Raw genomic sequence first — 19,905 nt, 5'->3', positions numbered from 1 at the left:
AGTGCTCATGTGATCTAGGAGCTTGACTCCAACTTTCAAAAGCAAATTAGACACCTAGGAACTTAATTAAAAGTCCTGTTGATGATACAGATAGGCATGTAGCGGGATTTTCAAAAGTACCTACGTGAGCTATATGTTTTTGAAAATCCCACTGGGTACTTTCTACCTCCTATAGGCACCTAAATATCCTTTCACATCTGGCCCCGAGTCACTTTTGGATGTAAGCTCCTAAATCGCTTGTTCCTATAAATAAGTAGTTACAAAATGATCTCAGCCTGGCTTTCACATTGCCTAGTAAAAATGTAAAAAATGTCAGAACCACACAATTATACCCAAGGAGATGAATCTCATTTGGGGGATGCCTTAGGCTTTCACAGCCCAGATCATTCAGCACCCGGAGATCATGACCAAGAGCACGCATTTGATTACATTCTCAGAAGGACCAATATTTAACAGTACTCTATGGAGAGCCAGTGAAGTGGATGCAGAGCAGGCCTAATATAGTCACAGCAGGGCTAGGTTAATCCATAAGCTACTTATGCTGTGACACAGGCCCCCCACTTCAATGGGACCCCACAAATTCAATATTTCTCATTTGAGCACCTGCAGCAGTAGCAACAGCTTCTTCCTCTTGTTTTGGGAAGCAAGAGCTGAGTCCTGAAAGTCTTCCCTCTCCATTTCCAAAATAGAGAGAGGAAGTCACTGTTGCTGGGGGCATCACAGTCGGGTGGATGTGTGGGGGGCTGCTAAAGGGAAGACCCTTCTTTTTCTTTAATGGGTCCTTGAGTCTTATGAACTAGGATTAATGAGAAAAAAAGGCTTCTGCATTCCATGTGTGCCGGAGGACTTCTGAGCACCGACAGCTTCATGCCTTTGCCTGCTCCACTGCTCCCCATTTTTTGTTTAAAAACCCTCTGTAAAATCTTGAGATTTATACTATTTACGGGCCCAATCCAAAGCTCTCCAAGGTGAACAAGAATCTCCCCACTGGCTTCCTTTGGATAGGTCCTATAGGAAAGATCTCTCTCTTGCACGCACACTAAGAGCCTTAAGTGGTAGATTGCTGAATATCTCTGGCTAGGTGCTGAGTGCCCACAACTCCTGTCTGTATTTCCAGTGAAAATGCTCTTGGAAGCACTAAGGCCACTTTCTTGTCTCACACGCACCCTTGTGAACCAAAGAGTCTTTTACATGACTGTTTGGAAGGAATAGGGAAAAATGGGGAGGGAGATTCTTAAATATCATTGAAATGAGTTCATGTTTTCTATTCATTCAGATTCAAATCAGAGGAAAGTACAAGTTACAGTAAGTTATAGACATATAACGGTATTCAGTAAAGCAGGATCCACAACTGTTTCTCTTTGGGAGTTATTGCACTTTGCTAAGCAACACTGTAATAATGAAAAGTGAAGAATGACATGAGATTGGGTTGGAAGTAGGATTCGGTAACTTCTCCGTGCTACAGTTACATACCATTCCTTACTGATTGTGGGTGTAAAAACAATCTAGCTCAATGAGAATAAGACCCAATGAGGAGCTGCTACTGTTAAACACGTCATTTTGCCATAGCAGGCCCTAAGGTATCACAGAAACCCCGAGAAACAGGAATAATGAAGCTTATGGTCATCTGAAGTACAAGCCTTTCATGAAAAGTAAAGGACACAAGAATGGTAGATGATCAACAGCAAAAGCAAGGCTGGTTTTAATTGCTGGTATTACCTGGAAATACAACAGAGGCAGCGTCCTCTCAGCAGCAGCTCCTGCTCTTTGCACTTCCACAGTCTCCTGCCATCCAGAGCTCCAGGACCAACTCCTATTGACACACTGAGGATCATTAAGAAATTGGAAAGACCCAGCAGTAATTTTTTTGAGGTGGATTTTGATCACTGGTTGTGACCCACCTGTGTTTTAACTTATTGCCTGTAATAAAGGGTGATGCATTAATTAGGCCATATCAAGCCCTCCTTCCCCAAACTTTATACCAGCTCCCAAAGGCTCTATTGTTAATACTTTGTTTTTTGAATCAGGTTGGTACTGAGATAAGATAAGAATGTTTTCTTTAATAATCAGGGCATTAACTGATACTGTTTGCAGCTGCAGACTTAGCAGGTGCTTATGTATGTAGCTATTCTGCAACATATGGGACATGGCTTACCAGGGATTTCAGACAGGAACAACAAAAGCTGGAAAGTCATTGAGTCAAATGCCATCAAAATATCATGTGATGTCACATCAAAGTAGCATGAGTTACTTTGCACTAAAGGATGGCATTGTTGTGCATTCTCATAGGACGTGGAGAAACTGTAACTTTAAGTAGGAAGAAGGATCAGGATTTTGTAGATTCTGTAGGTGAAAGATTATTTTCAAGTAAATGCCCTTAACAACAGATAACAAGGGGAGAAAAATTTGGGAAAGTATGAATTAGAGGCAAGAAAACTCCAAGCTAGTAATATCACTGCACAGACACTTAGGTCTGTGATCTAGTATCCTCAGGGTGCATCTACACGAGATAGTTTACTGTGCAGTAGAGTAGTTTACTGTGCAGTAAGCATGTGCATCTACACATGTACATGCTTGCTGTGCAGTAAACGGCTCTAATTGAGAATAACTTTGCTACCTCTCCAGCCTGATCCCCACCCAGCTCCATGATCACGGAGCTGGGCAGGGAACCCGTTCTCCAGCTCCCACCCTGCAGTAGCAGAGCGGGGGCTGGGAACTGTCCAGGTCACGGGCAGGTCCCAACCCCATGCCCCGATTGGGTGATTGAGGCATGAAGCTTGGCCCAGCCAGGGGGTCACTACTAGATGCCCCACTGGCAGATTGGGGCAGGGGGCTAGGACCTGCCCCTTCTCTGCAGCTCTTTCCAAGTCCCCTGCCCCTGATTGGGGAGCTGGGGCCAGGAGCTCCCTGTTGCCAGGGATTGTTCCCATCCTGGCAGCAGGCAGCCTCCTGGGGGCAGGGAGCAATCCCAGCCCCAGCCAGGAGACATCTTACAAGGCCCCAGTAGGTGGGAGTGGTTTGCTGTTACTGGCAGCAAATCTGCTCCCGCATCCCTGCATGTATAAATGCTTGCCCAGGAGCATTCACACATGAGTAGTTTACTCGAAAGTAAACTACTCCTGGATCTAATGCACGTGTCAACACACCCCCAGGGTGCAATCAGTAGTATTATTCTTTATGCTGATGGCTGTTTTGTTGCAGGGAGGAAAATAGCTGGGATCTGAGCATTATTAACAGCTACAAAAAGCAGAGGGTTGATCAGAAGGAAACAAACAATAGTATAAAAATCACAATGGCTTTCACTTGAAGTAGATTTGACTGCAGTCATGACCTTTTATGTTTGTTTCCTATGAATGATCAAAGTCTTCAGCTTCACCAGTGTGAAAAGTGAACTCTCAGCTTGACTGCTTGTCAACTTCGAGTCCTGGCTATGCGGTACAGCACAATTAACCAATAACATATATTAAATGTGAATGTACAATTTAAAACAGATATATATACCACCAAGTCCTCTGCATGAGTTAGTTACATGAGATACAATGTCATTTGTTCCACTCACAATCAATAACTTGGATAACACATAGGCTACTGATTATTCTCTGTAGAAAATCGTTCAAGAATGTCATGATCCATTTGGTGAAAATTAATGAATAGAAAAAGAAAAACCCTTTGCCGATTGTTTCCTTAGGTCTGCAGGGTTTTCCTAATCTGTTATATACAATAGATACTCTATGCACTTTATCAAACTAATGGCTTCAGAACTCTGATAACAGCAAATTAGTCATCTTTCACTGAGCAAGGCTATTACCATATAGTGTGGGTTATCCTCAGTCAGATAGGTAAGATGCGTCACAGTAAGCATTACAGAAGAGCTCATTCTTCACAAGAGATGTTGCCATCAGTTGGTCAACAGTGCCTTCCCTCCCACACAAAAAATTCATATCACTCTTTATTGCATCTCTCTCCAGAACTGACGTAGGCACAGCTTCCCACCGGTATTGGTATGAAATTCATACATTGCAAGTGCCAAAATACATCATGCTTCCTGTTTAAACTTTAATCAAAACCTCATCAATTTACCTGCAGCTGGAGCCAATTCCCAGCTGTTGGGAAGTCTCTTTAGGATCATAGGAACCTGGTGGACAACTCAAGTCTTCTGTAAGAATGAGAGGTTAGTGCTGTTTCCACATTGATTTGGTCAAGAGACTTATTTGAGGCTACAGGTTGCAGTGAGATTTCTCATTATGAGGATCCAGTTGCCCTGAATCCAAACACACTGTCAGTAACTGGCATAAAAGCGGTAAGGGAAGGGGAGCACCAAAGGGTCGCACTGAAATCTTTGATCCAATCTTTCAGATCTTTTTGGGTGGTGCCATGATACCCTAAAACAGGACTGTCCAACTGGTGGTTGGTGGGCTACATGCATCCCATGAGGGGCTATATTGCAGCCCCTGGGCTCCTACCTAACTTCTGCTCCCTGCCATTGCTCCAGCTGCAACAGCAGCCGGAGTCTCCAGGCCCTGGCTTTCATTTTCTGTCTCACTCCTGCCTAGGGGGCAGAGATGGATTAAGATGTTCTGGGGCCCTGGAGAAAAAGAGGACTGAAGACCCAGAAACAAAAGCTTATTGTTTTAATTGATGTTGTTTAGTTATTTCCAGGTCACAATCCTTGTACCACCAAGCAGGCCCCGATCTAGCAAAGACTTGGAACAGAGTTTAGCAACTCTTAACTTGCTGTCCTATGTTGTTAGTTCTCAAACCAAAAGGTATCTGCAGTCAACCTGACGGCAGTCTTTTGTATTATAACTTGCAAAGTGGGAGACTTACATTCGTTTCACAAGCCGCATGTTTCTTTTTAAAGTGTCATACAACTTTAGCAGTTTCCCATCAGGGATCAATAGGAGCTGTGGGCACTCAGCACTCATGAAATTCAGCTCCCTGCTTATAAATTGTTAGGGGTCCTCTTCTCATAATGTTGTTGGATTTTTATGGGCTGTGCTCATCAAGATCTGAAATATAGGAAGTTAAAAAGAAATGGTGGATTAAATGGTGTTCTAGTACATGAATGATAACAATCTCTGAGTTTGACCCAGTCTGCAGGAACTATCTGTCCCAATAAGCAACAGGGCTTGCAGCTTCTATATCTTTTTGTACCTTCACTCAAATGCCTGCTGTCTTCTACATTTTATACCAGTGTGATCTGTTCCCAGAGTGTCTTCACACTTTGCTTTGGTTCGGTAAAATCTGCAAAACTCACAACAGTGCAGAGGGAGTGGATGAGGTACTCCATACTCCTGAAATCTATGCTACAGGGTCAAGCAGTGCCTGGAACCTAATGTGGGCCCGTGCAGATTCAGCTGGGTTGAAGTGATCATGATACTGCCTATATATAGGATACTCTTAAACAGACTATGGGTATTTGCACACACCCCAAGATTGACTGCAGTTTTCATAAACCCTCACAGTTTGGCCTAAGTCTACTTAAAAGATGCTGTTTCAGGTCAAATCTGCCAAGTGCTTTTGAAAATCCCATCCCTGCATCTCCCAAAATCACCTTAATTTATCCATTTCTGCGTTTCTAATAACAATCTTGGCCACTTCTACTTAAAAATAAAATGTATTCAAATATTTGAAAGCAAAAATATTGCTAACATATATATCGGATTTGCTGATCTCTTTAATGAACACACAATATTAAATTCCAAGGAAGCACAACCAGGGCACCATAGTTTTAGGCTTTTTTTATTATAGACTTTTTATCCACATGAATGATAAAGAAACTACAACAGAGTTAAATACCTTTTTTTGATAACAGTGATTATATTCTTAATTACACTCAATATTAAATTGTAAAATATTTCCAGAAGAGTACAATCTTAATTCATACAGCAGGCAAAGAACCAGAGGAGAACAGGGGCCTGGAAGTGGGGAGGTGTTGGAATTTCCAGTCTGCTTTTAAAAAGCACTGTGTATGGCTAACGCTTTTTCCTTCCATCTATCTATCCATCCATCCAACCATCCATTCATCCATCCATCCATCCATCCAAATGTGATTGTGGCCCTTCTGACAAGTCACACACTTCTTTCCATGAAACAATCACTATTCAAAAGCAAAAGATGAACTTGCAGACGATTTCAGCGTTTGAGGCGTTGAAAGGATCAGCACGGTCCCTTTCGCAGCATTTTCTCAGACTCTACCCAGTTCAGTCGTCCTTCTAAAAACACAAAGACTTAAACTTTGGTACCACCAAAAAGATCCAGGACAGGCATTTTTTGATTTTTGTTTTTTTACTAATAAATGGCTGCTACATTCTATTTTACATGGTTGTCCATGATGCTTTGAGGTCACTTGTCCTTGGGTTCAGAGGAACCTGATTTTTTTTGTTGTTTGCTTGCTTTTTAAATTCCCAAGCCCTTCTGTTTTCTCAGTCTTTAAACAAGTCAGATTTCTGAGTGGTGGGTTGTACCTTATAAGAGAACTGCTGCAGAGGGTCGTGTGCTTCTGTTAGTTACAAAAAAAGAAGCAAACGTTACCATTAATTAATTCCAGTGCGTGATTTCTTTACTCAAATATTTACAAAACAGCGCTGCATTTATCCCTTTGATTTCATAGCTTTACATTCTCATGTAACAGGTAAAAGAACGCTTATTCACCAAGGGTGTCATCTAGTGGTTACACCGGGAAATTTGAACTAGGATGCCAGGGGCTGTCCTTGGCTCTACCACTGAGGCTAGGAACAGACGTTGCATTTGTCCCTGGACAAGTTATGCCTGTGTTTGTCCTGGCACAGAAATAGCCCTGGATTGGAGTGTGTACACATCACCCGTCTAATCAGGGTTTAAAGAGTGGCTGAATACATTGCTGCTTTTCTGCCATTGATTCGATGATGCAATCCCAGGATAACCATTCAGATGCACTGTGCAAGTCCATGGACAATCTGTTATTACTTCTTATCCCATGAACTTTATCCCATTGCACTTTGTCCCAGGATAAAAAGGTTTAACCCAGGATAAATGTGATGTCTCTTTGTAGCCTGAGTCCCTATATGATTCTAGTCAATTTACGACTTCCTGGGAGCATCCATATGTGCCCTTTGTGCATCTATACGTGCCCCTTAGCAAGTACTAAATGACTACACGGTACCCGCCGGTACTGCATAGTCTCAGCAGCACACAGGTCGTTTTCGACCCTACTGCACAGTAGCAATGAGCTCGTTGCTACTGCGCAGTAGGGGCAGTGTCACGGTTAGTGCCTGCCAATGCTGCGTTGCCATAGCGATGAGCTACTTTGCCATAGCTTGTCGCTATGGCGATGTAACGTCTCGTGTAGACATGCCCATGTTGTACCTCAGTTAACACCACGCATAAAAAGAATACAGATTATAAAGAGGACAGAGATAGACTTTTCCCTGGGTCTAGGGATGAAACTATGAACAATGGCCTCAAACTGCAGCAGAAGAAATTAAGGTTGGAGAATTGGAAGAACTTTCTGACTGTGAGGGTGGCCAAGTACTGGAACAGAGAAGTTGTGAAATCTCCATCCTTGGAAATTTTCATGAACAGTTAGACAGAGTTGGTTGGGATGGTTTAGTCAGGGATTTTCCTGCCTTGAGATGGATTAAATGATTTTGTGGTTCTTTACTGTCTGAACACCAACTTGGCATACAATTCAAACAGGTTACCAGGGCTGGATCAGATGACTTTGCGAGGTCCCTTCCAGCCCTACTTCCCTACGATGCTATGATCCATGAGCAGGGCAGCTGATAAAAAGGAGCATCTCACCAGGCAAACTATGTGGCAGCAGAGGTTTTGCTGAGGAATGGTGATTGCAGTATAGGTCTCAGTATATGTTACGGTAGGAAGGCTAATATTTGCTTTGAGAGCTTCTCTTTGATATTCGCAGAAGAATAGGATAGCAAGGCTACTCAAGGACCATGTTCATTCAGACAAGTCAGGCCTTACTTGATTAGCCTGCAGTTGTTCAGAAATACAAAGATCCTCTGTTTCCTTCAGTGTATGTGTGTGAGCATGCATGCACGCACGCATTCGCACACATACACACAAACACGTTTCCTCTGGAGGCAGCTCTGTTTAGCTTGGCACATTGAGAATCAGAAATTGCTTCCAGCAATATGGTTGCGATTCTCTGCTTGGCTGATTTAGCTTAGCATTTAAGTAACCACTAATCTTTCAAAAGCACTAGGGCCTACTTAGAGAAATCCCTGTTGTCTGCAGGGATGGTGTGTCACTGAAAACAAAAACAGCATGAGAAATGCATCAATCCTTCGTGCTCTCCGCGCATAAGGATGAGGCATCCCACCCGCTGGCAGAGTGGTTCCAACAGCTTCTTTTTTAGGGAATGTCTGGTTTTGAAAACTTGGTCCCAAGCAGGAAAGAATTAGGAGCCTAATGCCATGGTCAGGCAAGGTATTTCATTTTAGATCAGCTCTTCATTGATTGAATTACCCTGCTGCAGGTCCCAACCCCCTTCTCTTTCAGGGATTTTTTTGTATTAAACTTATTAACCTGTTTGAATTGCATGCCAAGTTGGTGTTCGGACAGTCCAGGATCTGCCGAGGCATCAAGAGTCTATGGTTCACGCACATTAGTATAAGAACCTGTGCAGAGGAAAATAAAGGCAATGATTTCACTGACTTTGTAACTCTCTACCTGTGCACTGATGTGGTACAGGGGCTGGAGTAATTTGTCTGGCTTGTATCTGTTTATGCCTATGCTTGTTGCTTCTAAATATTTTTTGTGGTCATTAGTATTTTTATGTTCATATTTTTTGCTCCAATCCAGGGCTGGGCCATAACAACTCTAAGTCTGCTCCATGTGCTTTCTTTCTCCACATTCCTAACCCTCTCTCTTTTTTCCTTCACTAGTACAGAGAAGCTAGGGGTCACTAGCTAATAGAAATCAGCTCCCTGCTCTGCCTATTCCTTTTTCCTTTAAAGACAAGTGCCCTAATAGTGTACCCATTTCCTTCTCCTCCCTTTCATTAGCTCAGCTAACGACTCTTCTCCAAATGTGTGTTAGTATCCCCCATAGAGAACAAAGCTTAATAACACCTTTGGGCAGCTGGAGAAATTAGTATAATGTGCATCTGATACCACAGCAGCTCATCTATAGGGTGTTTCCCTACCAAGGAAACCCCACAATCTCGGCCTGTGTTACATTTATAACTTGCTAGCAACATTTAGGTATCATCAGAGTAGAGTCACAAACATATAAACCATAAGCAGAGCTTTTAGACCAGTACTAGTAGCATCCCTGCTGTGAAACACAGGGAATGCCCTAATACTTGCAATGCTATATACAGAAATAGACCAGCTGAACCATCTGTAGAGTACGCTCATCAGCTCACCTTTTAGCTTTTGCTGAGGTGCGTGCCGAGCTTTTCTTTCCTGATCAAGCTTGCTGCATAGGGAATCTGTAATGACACAGAGCCAAAAACATTACAGTAAGCTGAGAGTTTGGTAACAAGGTCACTTTAATAGGCTGGGATCCTTGGAAGAGAGCTTATTTCACATGGCTACATTATTTTAGGGCGAGATGCTTGGAACTAAAGCAAGAAGGCCTTTAAACTATGGGCAAGTGGTAGGGAAGGTAAAGTGGAAAGAAAATGAGAAGGTTGCAAGTCAAGATACCTTACCAGTTCTTACATAGCAGTATGTGCACTATGTGGTTTGATTTTATTTTTATTGGTAGTCTAGGAACCAATATAGTAGCAAAAACAAGCGCCTGCAGAATAAAGCAGGAAATTATTTCTGTCTGTACAAATAGAATAATCTGATTCTGCACATGTCTATACCAACAGATGGCCAACGATGTCAAAAGTTACCCCAATTTTCCACCCATGTGAGAGAGAGACCCTCTGTTGCAAGTAGTAACTAAGGAAAAATGGAAGAACACAGAAAACGATGCATTCATGCTTCTCATGGTCATTGAGAATGACACACATAATAGGCTTTTAGGAATGATATAAAGGACTGTCCTGTGCTAATGTTGAAATTTTAGAATACCATAAAACCGAATCCCCCAAACATTTCATCATAGGAAACCAAACTACTAGCTATCTGGTGTGTTTTAATCCTCACTTAAATGTTCAGAGCAGCCTCACTGTGATTTCAAAATGCACTTGTTTTTATTCCCAGCTGAAACTGCACTCACAAATGCTCTGCACACACCGGTAGATCAGTCAAGCTTAAAGAATGAAGTTGCACAAATAAACAGGTAACTACATTGGAAAATGCATTAGAAAGTTTAAACAACTCACTTTGCACATACACCTGCATCTGACACAGGAAGACAAGCAAGGGATATCTCTTATTGGACCAAGTGTGTAGTTAGGTGAGATGTTACACAAACTTTTGGGCACAAAGTACCCTGAGTTTGTTCTCGCAACAAATATTGTGTAGGCTTCAATTATGCAATTATTTTTGAAAATCCATCCCTCTGTATTCTCTTTAAGCCATAGCATTTTAAAGCCCTGTTCTGGTACATTGCACTGTGTATATTGAATAGTCTCACTGAGCTTGTGTAAGTCACTGTATGTCCGGGCCTGGACAGACAACATGTTTCCAACAGTGAAAACAAAGTAGTCAATAAATGATGAAAACCCCTACACTGAAGTAACTCTTCCCAGTCTGATGCAGAAATACTCTACAAAAAAATTAGAAGTCAAGCTCCAATGGTATAACTTAAAATGGCTTAGATGTCATCAGCCTGCTTCCAGCCCAGGGTAGCTATTTGCTAAGACAACTAGACTATTTCCTGCTTCGTGGTAGCAAGATGTAGGAAGAATCATCTGCTGTAGGCAGACAGCTGTATGTCTGTCCATTCCTATCCCCAGTATAATTTGCATCAGTGTAAAAAAAAAAAAATCAATCCAAATTACTGAGGATGTGTATGGTCTGTCCCTACTCACAGTGCTTACTCGCAGCATGGATGGTACCTGCAACCACGTGTGGGATTAGAAGGAAAGTCCCACAGTGGGACTAAATAATGGATCTTCTACAGTTCAGGGATTAACCCAGAGTCTCTCGTTAAGGGTGGTCGGCCTGGCATCACGAGGCAGGTAGAAGCTGTACTGAGAAAATGCAAAAATGAATTAAAATGTGAAATCTGCTGGCTAGAGGGTTCCAGTGAACCCACAGAAGTGGTGGGAGGGGAACGCAGGTGTACAGAGGAGGGACCTAAAACATTTGTGACTTTCAAAGCTTGAAATGGTCCAGGATCCAGCTGCTTAAATGGCTACTGCTGTCCCCGTCTTCCTTCATAGCAGCAGACAACTGTTGCGGCGCCCTGCTACTCAATCCTTCAGCACCGTCAAGAGCTCCCCCACCACAGAATCTGTCCCCTCCATCTAGACCGTGAACCTAGTGATCTTCAGGGCATGGCACAGGCTGTTTGCTTAGGGTGGTAAACTCCCCCCTCTGCTAGCCCTGGGCTATAAGCATCTATTTTCCTGAATTACCCATTTGAGTAACTCATATTCTTTGCCAATAAAACTTACCAGGAGCTACCCAGGCAGAAGGCAGGGTAGATTTGCCCCTTTCTAGACTACATCAGAGATGTATTGCATACACTTTGGGAAACCAAAGGCTTCAGCAGATGCTTCCCAAACACTGGGCAGACACCAGCCCTAAAAGGAAGTGCTCCTTTCTCCCCAAACCCTGCAGGAATCTGGAAGACAGAGGCAGACACGCGCACAAAAGGGCTGGCAGGTACCAGCAGCCTGGATGGCTGGTAATTAGGCAGTCAATCTCCCAAGGTCATACTGACCTAGGCAACACAATGAGGCTCATATTGTCACAAATTAGCTTCTCTTAGGCTATCCCTCTAATATATTTGACAGTACAAGCTTCTCCTCCACGTTTGGAGGTATCTATTTTTCCTTCAACGAACGTAGCTATAAGGCCAGCGAAGACATTCCTATTTTGTTCCTAATGGAAGTTAAACTACACAGGGCAGTATAAAACCTTCTACCTCCCCTTTGGAAAAGTAGTTCAAGACATCAGTGCAGCACTAGGATGAGTAGTGTAACCTATTCTTTGCTGACAACAGGCTCCCTTTTATGCATTTGTAATGATGACAAATGTAACACCCCCGCACACCTGGGGTTGTGCGTGGTAGTGTGTTCTGGTTTGATGTTCCTGTGTATCTTGTTTGTGCTGTATATTTTGCCTCCTCTTTGACTGAAAGAGAACCACTTCCTCTCCCCACATTGTGTCCAGACCATTGTCTTAGGAGTCCCTCCAAGGGACCCGTGGAACCAGTTTGGTGACTCTGGCCACTTCACCGGGAGTGCTGGCCACCTTTAAATTACTTGTCTGCATTAGCAGTGTTCAAAGGATGCGGCTTCTGATTTGGACCCTGTGGTGATGTCAGGACAGTTATTTGAGGTTCAGGCCACCTGGGATGGCTCTCTTTTTCCCTCCTGGGGATGCTGAAGCCTGAAAGCTGAATTGGGAGCCAGAAAGTCTGCTTCCCATGGGGGTGGGGTGGTCCCCCTCTTCACTGGAGAAGCAGACTGAAGCTACGTGAAGGCAAAGTCCTGTTCTCTCCCTCTTCTTTCCTCTTTTGCTTTTTTTCTGGTTTTTGAGCAGGATGGTGCTGTTGGGGGGAGGGGGAGGATCAATCCTTGCAGCAAACTACCCAAGTTTCGAGCCTGGCAATTTTGCTGGCATGCTCTGGGTTCATCATAACTGGTTCTTTTGGGTTCATCATAGCTGTTTCTGAGCCCCAGCTGCATGTCTTGCTGGCAGTTTTGGCCACATAGGGCTTGAGTGGGGTGGTACCATGAGTCCTAGTGCAGACTGCCCAGGAAACAGGGTCTTAGCAGTCACTGGCCCCCGTGTTGGGGATTGTAGTGTCTCAGTGTAGTGGTACAGCTGAGACTGGATATCCAGACTGAAGCCATAAGCCTGGGCTGCTTTAGAGCTGTTGCATTTCAGCCCACCAGCGTGGGGCTGAAACTCAGCCATATGTTGGCTGACAGATTTCGGCCAGGGTGAAGCCCTGGCACTTCTTGTTTGTGCCGTATAGGCTTGGCTGGCTTTTGGCTGCCCAGTCCAGGGCCAGCAAAATAGGTCGGGGCCATCTTTTGTCCCTTTTGCAATTTATGCCCCAACCAAGCAGTGTGGTTGGGTGCAGGTTGCAGTTCAGGTCCAAGCCAAGATAGGCCTGCCCCCTCTTTTGTTGTTTCATAGCTGTCAAGTCTCAGTATAGCAGTGCAGCTGAGACTAAATCTCCGGGCTGCAGCCAAATAGGTCTGGCGCTCTTTTGTTGTATGTTCAGGCCCTGGTGCAGGACAGGCGTGAATCCCCCTTTTATTGCTTTACAGCTGTGGTGTCTCAGCACAGCTGTACTGCTGAGCCTCGCTGTATATTCGCTGCATGTCTGGGCCTGGCACATGTTGTTGCTTTTATAGCTGTATGTCCTGGCCAAGCAGCGTGGTCGGTGCTGGTTGCAGTTCAGGCTCCTTTGCTGTTTGGCTGGCTTTCCTGCCCCAGCAGAGCTGGGATTAGAACTAGAAACTTTGGGGGTGCGATATGCTGACAAGAGATGCAGTTAACTCCTTAAAGCTACTATGTGGCAGTGGAAATCAGTGCTACAGCTTTGTAGGGAGCAAGGAGGGGCCCTTGCAAAGTAAAAGGACCTACACTGTCTAACAGCTCCCTGCAGCATGGTGAAGCCATGGAGCAGCTCGGAGGACTCTCCAGTGTGGCACCCACTCCCCAGCTCATTGCTGAAGGGCAGGTATAGGGGTGCAGGCCCCCGGAGCTACCTGTTGGGGAGCCCCAAATCCCAGATTGCCTGGGTATGGGTAAAGCCTTCCCAAGAGGGTGCCACCTATAGACTTTGTTTTGTATTTTGTAGTGTTATAAAATTATAGCTAGTGTTCACTTTTGCTTTTTCTTTATAATAAACTTGGATTTTGCATTTACACTGCTTGCGAGGGAAGGGTTGTTGGTTTTAGTGGACATCCTAGTGATTCATTTAGTGTTTCCCAGGTAGTCTGGGTGGTGGCTTCAGCCAAGGTAAAATATATTTAGTACTTCAAAACTGAACCCAGCCCTTGTTGCTGCTGACAGGTGCTCAGTAGAAGGGTTACACAAAAAAGGTAGGAAGAGGAGCAGGAAGGATCATCAAATGGGTGTGGAGATCCACGGTGTTCCTCATCACCCAGATCAAGAGTATGCATGGATAATGCTACCATCAGCAACAGCAGAAGAAGATGGCAGGGTTTGGATGTTAGCACAGTGCTTTTCCAGTGAATCCCAAGGAGCTTCTGTACACAGACAGAGACTTCCATCTTTCTGCCCCAATTCTACCTGTAACTCATGTAGTGGTCTGCACTGATTTAAAGTATATACTAAATGGAGGAAAACCCATTTCCCCAGTGCCTCTAATTTAAACAGTGATGTCTGAATCTATTTAGCCAAATACTGTAGAGCTAGATGAGTAGATGCATAACTTAGTCAGAATACTTGTTAGCCACCACAGCCAATCCAAACCACAACACAAATCCACATGGAAAAAGGCACATTATTTAACATATATATCACAAGGTGTTTCTATGGTTTAAACTCTCAAGACACAGACTCTATTTGTGCATCTGGTATTTCTGGACACAATGGGATATACAAACAAATGTAAGAATATGCCTGTATTTTCAACTGGAAAGCATACTCACTGCAGAAGGATTTGCACCCAAACAAAACAGTTCTCCAGTTCTTTCTACCTAGGGCTGTTAGTCATACCTATGCAAAGTGTATAAACACTCTTCTATTCTGCCCAGGTAATGGCATGGGCCAGATCAATGTAACTGGCTGCACAAGGTGCAAAGCACTGAGAACCAGGCCAACTGGCTATAAGCTATCTCAGTTGTATGCTTCAATAACAAAAATCACATGTAAAAGAAATTCTGGACACAGACACAAGCAGAGACAGGTTTGAGGCCCTTTGGAAATCTGACCTTTGATATAGGGGGCATCCATTTTAGTTAACTGAATTAGTGGAAATTCCCCTACTACAAAATGAAAGAGAACCTGTTGGCTTTACCTATTTAATATACATATAGACTCAACAGGTGTATTAACATTACACACACACACACACACTTTTTTCTGTTTTTCTTTGCAAACAATAATTCCAGCATGTCATCAGTTCATTTTTTAAATTGGAATTTACCAGGTTCCATCTCATTCACCTAAAGTACATCCAGGGACCCTGACAGGTACAAGTTTAATTTCTCTCGGTCAAAAGGTAAATGGATTGGAGGAAAATCTCACTTGCTTATTCAACACATCAGCTTTCTGTGTATTCAGAGTCCAAACTCAGAGTCCGGGTTCAGGCACAGAAGGCAGTGTTATTGCAGAGGTGCGAGCTGGAATCTATTTGAGCTCGTGCCTCAGCGTTGCTGACACATCTCAATGGTGAGGCCAAATGAAAGGACCAAGTTCCCTTATTGCATAACTCCACAGGAGACAGGATTTTAATGCAATAGGACTGCACAGTGTCTCCAAGTGTAGAATTTACCTGTGCTACCATCATTACTGTTAATAATGCATAAGAAAAAGAGAACCAGCCAGAGCACTGCTCTCAAGTTGCCCATCCCTGCCCCATGTCTGAATGTACCCAGTTCTTGGAGCTCACAGCTGTATACTTTGATAACCAAATGACTGAAGCCAAAGCTGATGGGATTGAAATAAGATTCCACTTCCAGACAAAACTACTGAAACTTTGGAGTTTTCCAAGGGGAGAGGAATGCTCTCAAACCCGTGTTCTCCCCATTTCACCTCCACAGGAGAAGCAAACGTATTGGAACATTTCCAGTTAGCTGCTGCAGACTTAAAGGAGCCTGCGACTGATCAGCTCTTTTTAACAAGGCCTGCTGCAGCCCACACAGGATCAACCCCCCGCCAAAATTGCGTGCTGCAGTCAGTTATGCCTATGAAAGTCAATACCCATTACAAGAGGTACAACCGGGTCAGGATTTGTCCTATAGGTTCTTTCATGATTAGAAGCTCTGCCCCTGCCAGGCAGGAAATCATAAAATAATCTTTGCGAGCCTGCGGTAGCACTGACATTAAACGCATTGACTGAACGTTATTTTAACTAAACCTTAAACGAAGAACTTTCCACCTATTCTGTCCTGGCTGCTGCACCATGCAGTAACCACGGCGAAACAGCAGAGGGCACTTCTAGACTGATCCATGGCTGGGCTTTGGGACACCTGTCACTCCCCAGCAAACTCCCTACTTCAAATGTGGATGCTGGCTTAGCAATTTGTCATGTGTTCTGCATTGCAGTTTCACAATGTCATTCAAGAACTGCAATAAAAAAGTGTGCTCAACCTTAGCTGCCTTTGAGGCAATAGTTAAAAATATTATTCCTATATTAACAATCACTGCTTATAGTATAAAGTCGAGAGAAATACCTGTAAAGAAGGCAATTCCAATTTTCATATGCTAACAAGTTTTTTAAAAGCTATACTTTAGGTACATTTTCTCAAACTTTTACAGATTTTTGTCTGCCAGATGCTTTTTTGGCATTTGCACTTTGCAACAGTTTGCTAAAATTTCCACTGCACAATTGCTTAGTCAGCAACGAATGTTTCTGAGAAATCTGGATTTAGACTGAGTGAGGTTCTACATGTCTGACCAGCCTACAGCGCGTGCATGCTATATTACAGGCTGCTGTGACGTAGAGCTATATTATCCAGAGTTCTGCCCACTTAAATAAGCATGTGAATAGGATGTATTTAGATTACAGATCCTATGTATATAGGATATTACATTTAATATGAGTAACATACTTGTGCTGAACAAGTTTTCTATTAATATGCCATATCCTATATAGAGCATATCCTATATACACGCACGCACGCACGCACGCACGCACACACATTATATTATATGTTACTCATATTAACTGTTATATAGCAAACAAATTCTGCAATCAATCACACCAGTATAAATTTGGACTATCCCCTGAATAAAGTTAGCAAAGTCACAGAACCCTCTCGTATCATCTTTTCTGCCACGGACCCCGGACCCTTTTCCAAGTGGAGCCCCACAATGTGACTGCCCCGCGCTGGCAACGCACGGCCTCCCAGCCCGCTCTGCCATTACCCGTCTCTTGGCAGAACCCCAGTGACATATCGCACAACCCCACAGAACACAGTTTGAAAACCACTGCCCTGATTTTTTGATCTTAACGAAGACCCTGTGAACTTTTCCTAGCGTTTTTCTAACATGCACCCCAAAGTGAAAACAAGGAGACGCTTCCTCTGCCTGAAGAAGGGTGTTCGTACCTGAAAGCTTGCAAAGAATTTTTCCAACTATTAGAGTTGGTCTCATAAAAGATATCGGATTTACCCAAAGAGCCTTGTCTGCCAAAGTGAAGACAATGTATTTTTATTCTTGTTCATAAGGGTAGTTATAAAGAGGATGGTGATAGTCTGTTCGCTATGACCATAGGAGACAAGATAAAAAGTAGCTGTTTTAAATTGCAACAAGAGAAATTTAGACAGGATAGTAGAAAGAACTATCTAACCCCAAGGATGGTTAATTACTGGAACAGATTACCTAGGGAGGCTGTAAAATATTAAGACCAGTTTACACAAACACTTGACTCCTGAGTTGTCTTCCAGCCCTCTTTTTCTAGGAGTCTATAAAAAAGCAACTCCCTGAACCCTGCGATCTTTTCCTGTTCCCCATAAATAAGAGAAACTGTCCCTAGAATGGAGATCTGGGAGATTTGGTTTAAAATATTGGCTCAGATCTGCAGCCTGATGCATTAGAGAGGAAATCCATTCATTCTTTGGTTAGGAGAGGGTGAAACCATATCCGTGCAGTGAACACAATATGACATAGCATTAAGGCTGTATGGGCTCCAGTCCTGCAAAACTCTTACCCACACACTTAGATTTATTTTACTCACTGAAGAAATCCCAGTGAAGTGGATGAGGCTAATTAGATGCCAACAGTTAAAAGCCCTTATCTAAGCATTTGCCTGGCTGGAGACATGATCCTACTGCTACTAAACCACTCACAACATTGGACATGCATTCTTCATAGAATCATAGAAACGAGGGTTGGAAAGGACCTCAGGAGATCACCTAGTCCAACCCCCTGCTCAAGGCAGGACCAGCCCCAACTAGATCATCCCAGCCAAGGCTTTGTCCAGCTGGGTCTTCAAAACCTCCAAGGATGGAGATTGCACCACCCCTCTGGGTAACCTGTTCCAGTGCTTTAGTACCGTCCTGGTGAGAAAGTTTTTCCTCGTATCTAACCTAAACTTCCCTTCCTGCAACTTGAGACCATTGCTCCTGTCTAACATCAAATGTTGACACCTAGCTGGGGTCATCTGACCCCAGCGCTCTTTCCTGCCCAGGGCAGAGGGTCGGACTTGATGATCTACTGAGGTCCTTTCCAACCCTAAAGATCTATGAAATCTATTAAATGGAAGAAGCCGCATGGCCTCAAGAGCATGAGAAAGTAGAAGAGTGTGGGGAATAAGAGCAGGAAATTCAAAGTCTATACATAACTTCTATAGCAGGGTTGGGTTTTCTGCAGTCAGTCTCTCAAGTTATTGGGAGTGTGGGGGCAGCCAGCACCACTAGAAACCAGACCACTCCCCTCGGTGCATAACTGCAGATTGATGACTTTGACAACTGCACTGTCAGCATTACTTTTACAACCCAACTCACCTAGAGAAAACAATAGTAACCAAAGACTGGATGCCCCAGGATCACACAAGGCAAATTCAGAGGATGAGATGCAGAACTGATCCAGGTAAGCAAGGCTATTTAGGAACAACTCCTGCCCTTGGAACAGCTGAGTGATGCAAGGGCGATCATTCGGTATGGGGAAGGCTAAATACAAAAGTACTATTTTCTAAAACCCTTCAACTTACTAAATAGTTGGCTCTCCAGGAAAGATCACCTGCTGTTCTGTTCTCCAAAGTAACCAAACCTTAGTAGAATTATTTAAGGAACAACCTCAATTTCTAGCTCTGTTGTCTGCATCAGTTTGGGTAGGATCATGGGGAGGGGGCTAATTCCCTAAAAAACCCACTGTATGTACAATCACCCGTGTGTGTGTATGTGCATGCGCATAAAGGCCTTTTTCATGTTACATGTACACATGAGAAATGTAGCATCTGTTGGTACAAATATTTGCTGTGCTTTGTAAACCTGAACCTTTTCGTTGTGTAAATCAACTTTTTTTCAGAACGATTATGCAGAGAGCCACCAAAGGGTGTAGACACCTATTAGATCTGGGCTACGCAGTGACCTTTTGGTAAAGGTGTGATTTCATCCTTAGGCACTAATGCTAGGGGATGCATCTTTAGCATACTGTGCAAGATATTTAACTCTTTAATGGTCACTGGATAGGCAAGCTTGCCTGCCTCTCATTGGAGGTGTACATCTCTTTGTGGAGTCAACACATGGAAAGTAGTTCCATTTAGTAGAAACGTGAAGACACATCTGATTACTGTATGCAAGTAAATCTCCTGGTAATTAGACTTTAAACCAGCTGAGAAAACTGCACTCTCAAATATTGCTATGTACAGGCTCAGTAATTGTACATCTGCACGGCTTCAGAAACAAAAGTGGAAGAATTTATCAATGGAGACAAGCAGAAGAAAAGGATAGGTCTTTACTGGTTTTAGTGGAGGAGAACAACTTACAATTTGTAACTGCTGTACCATTTCTTCTCTGTACGCCAGCTCCCGTTTCATCTGATCTTGAAAATTATCTGTGTGGATTGAAGAGAAAAATGCAGGTGCATTAATTAAGATATCAACCTGCACAACAGAAGTTATTATAAATAAAGTAAAACTACCACTAAAGAGTTTGAGGAACACTGTAATAATTTATTTGCAACACTC

General features: G+C 43.4%; 1 protein-coding gene across 1 annotated transcript in view; it reads right to left on the bottom strand.

Moving 5' to 3' along the window:
- Positions 1-5,726: 5,726 nt before the first annotated feature.
- The window catches only part of SKOR2 (SKI family transcriptional corepressor 2), a 37,439-nt gene continuing 23,260 nt past the window's right edge, over positions 5,727-19,905 (bottom strand). Inside the window, exons 7-9 of the mRNA XM_059723554.1 lie at positions 19,705-19,772; positions 9,368-9,433; positions 5,727-6,502 (exon numbers count right to left, since the gene is read on the bottom strand). Coding sequence (XP_059579537.1) covers positions 9,371-9,433; positions 19,705-19,772 — 131 coding nt within the window. The 3' untranslated portion in view covers positions 5,727-6,502; positions 9,368-9,370. The remainder of the gene's footprint in view (positions 6,503-9,367; positions 9,434-19,704; positions 19,773-19,905) is intronic.

The sequence above is a fragment of the Alligator mississippiensis genome, chromosome 3 (assembly GCF_030867095.1).
Source record: "Alligator mississippiensis isolate rAllMis1 chromosome 3, rAllMis1, whole genome shotgun sequence".
NCBI lineage: Eukaryota > Metazoa > Chordata > Crocodylia > Alligatoridae > Alligator > Alligator mississippiensis.
Note: the sequence above shows the minus strand (reverse complement) of the source record. Positions and strands in the feature narration are given on the sequence as shown.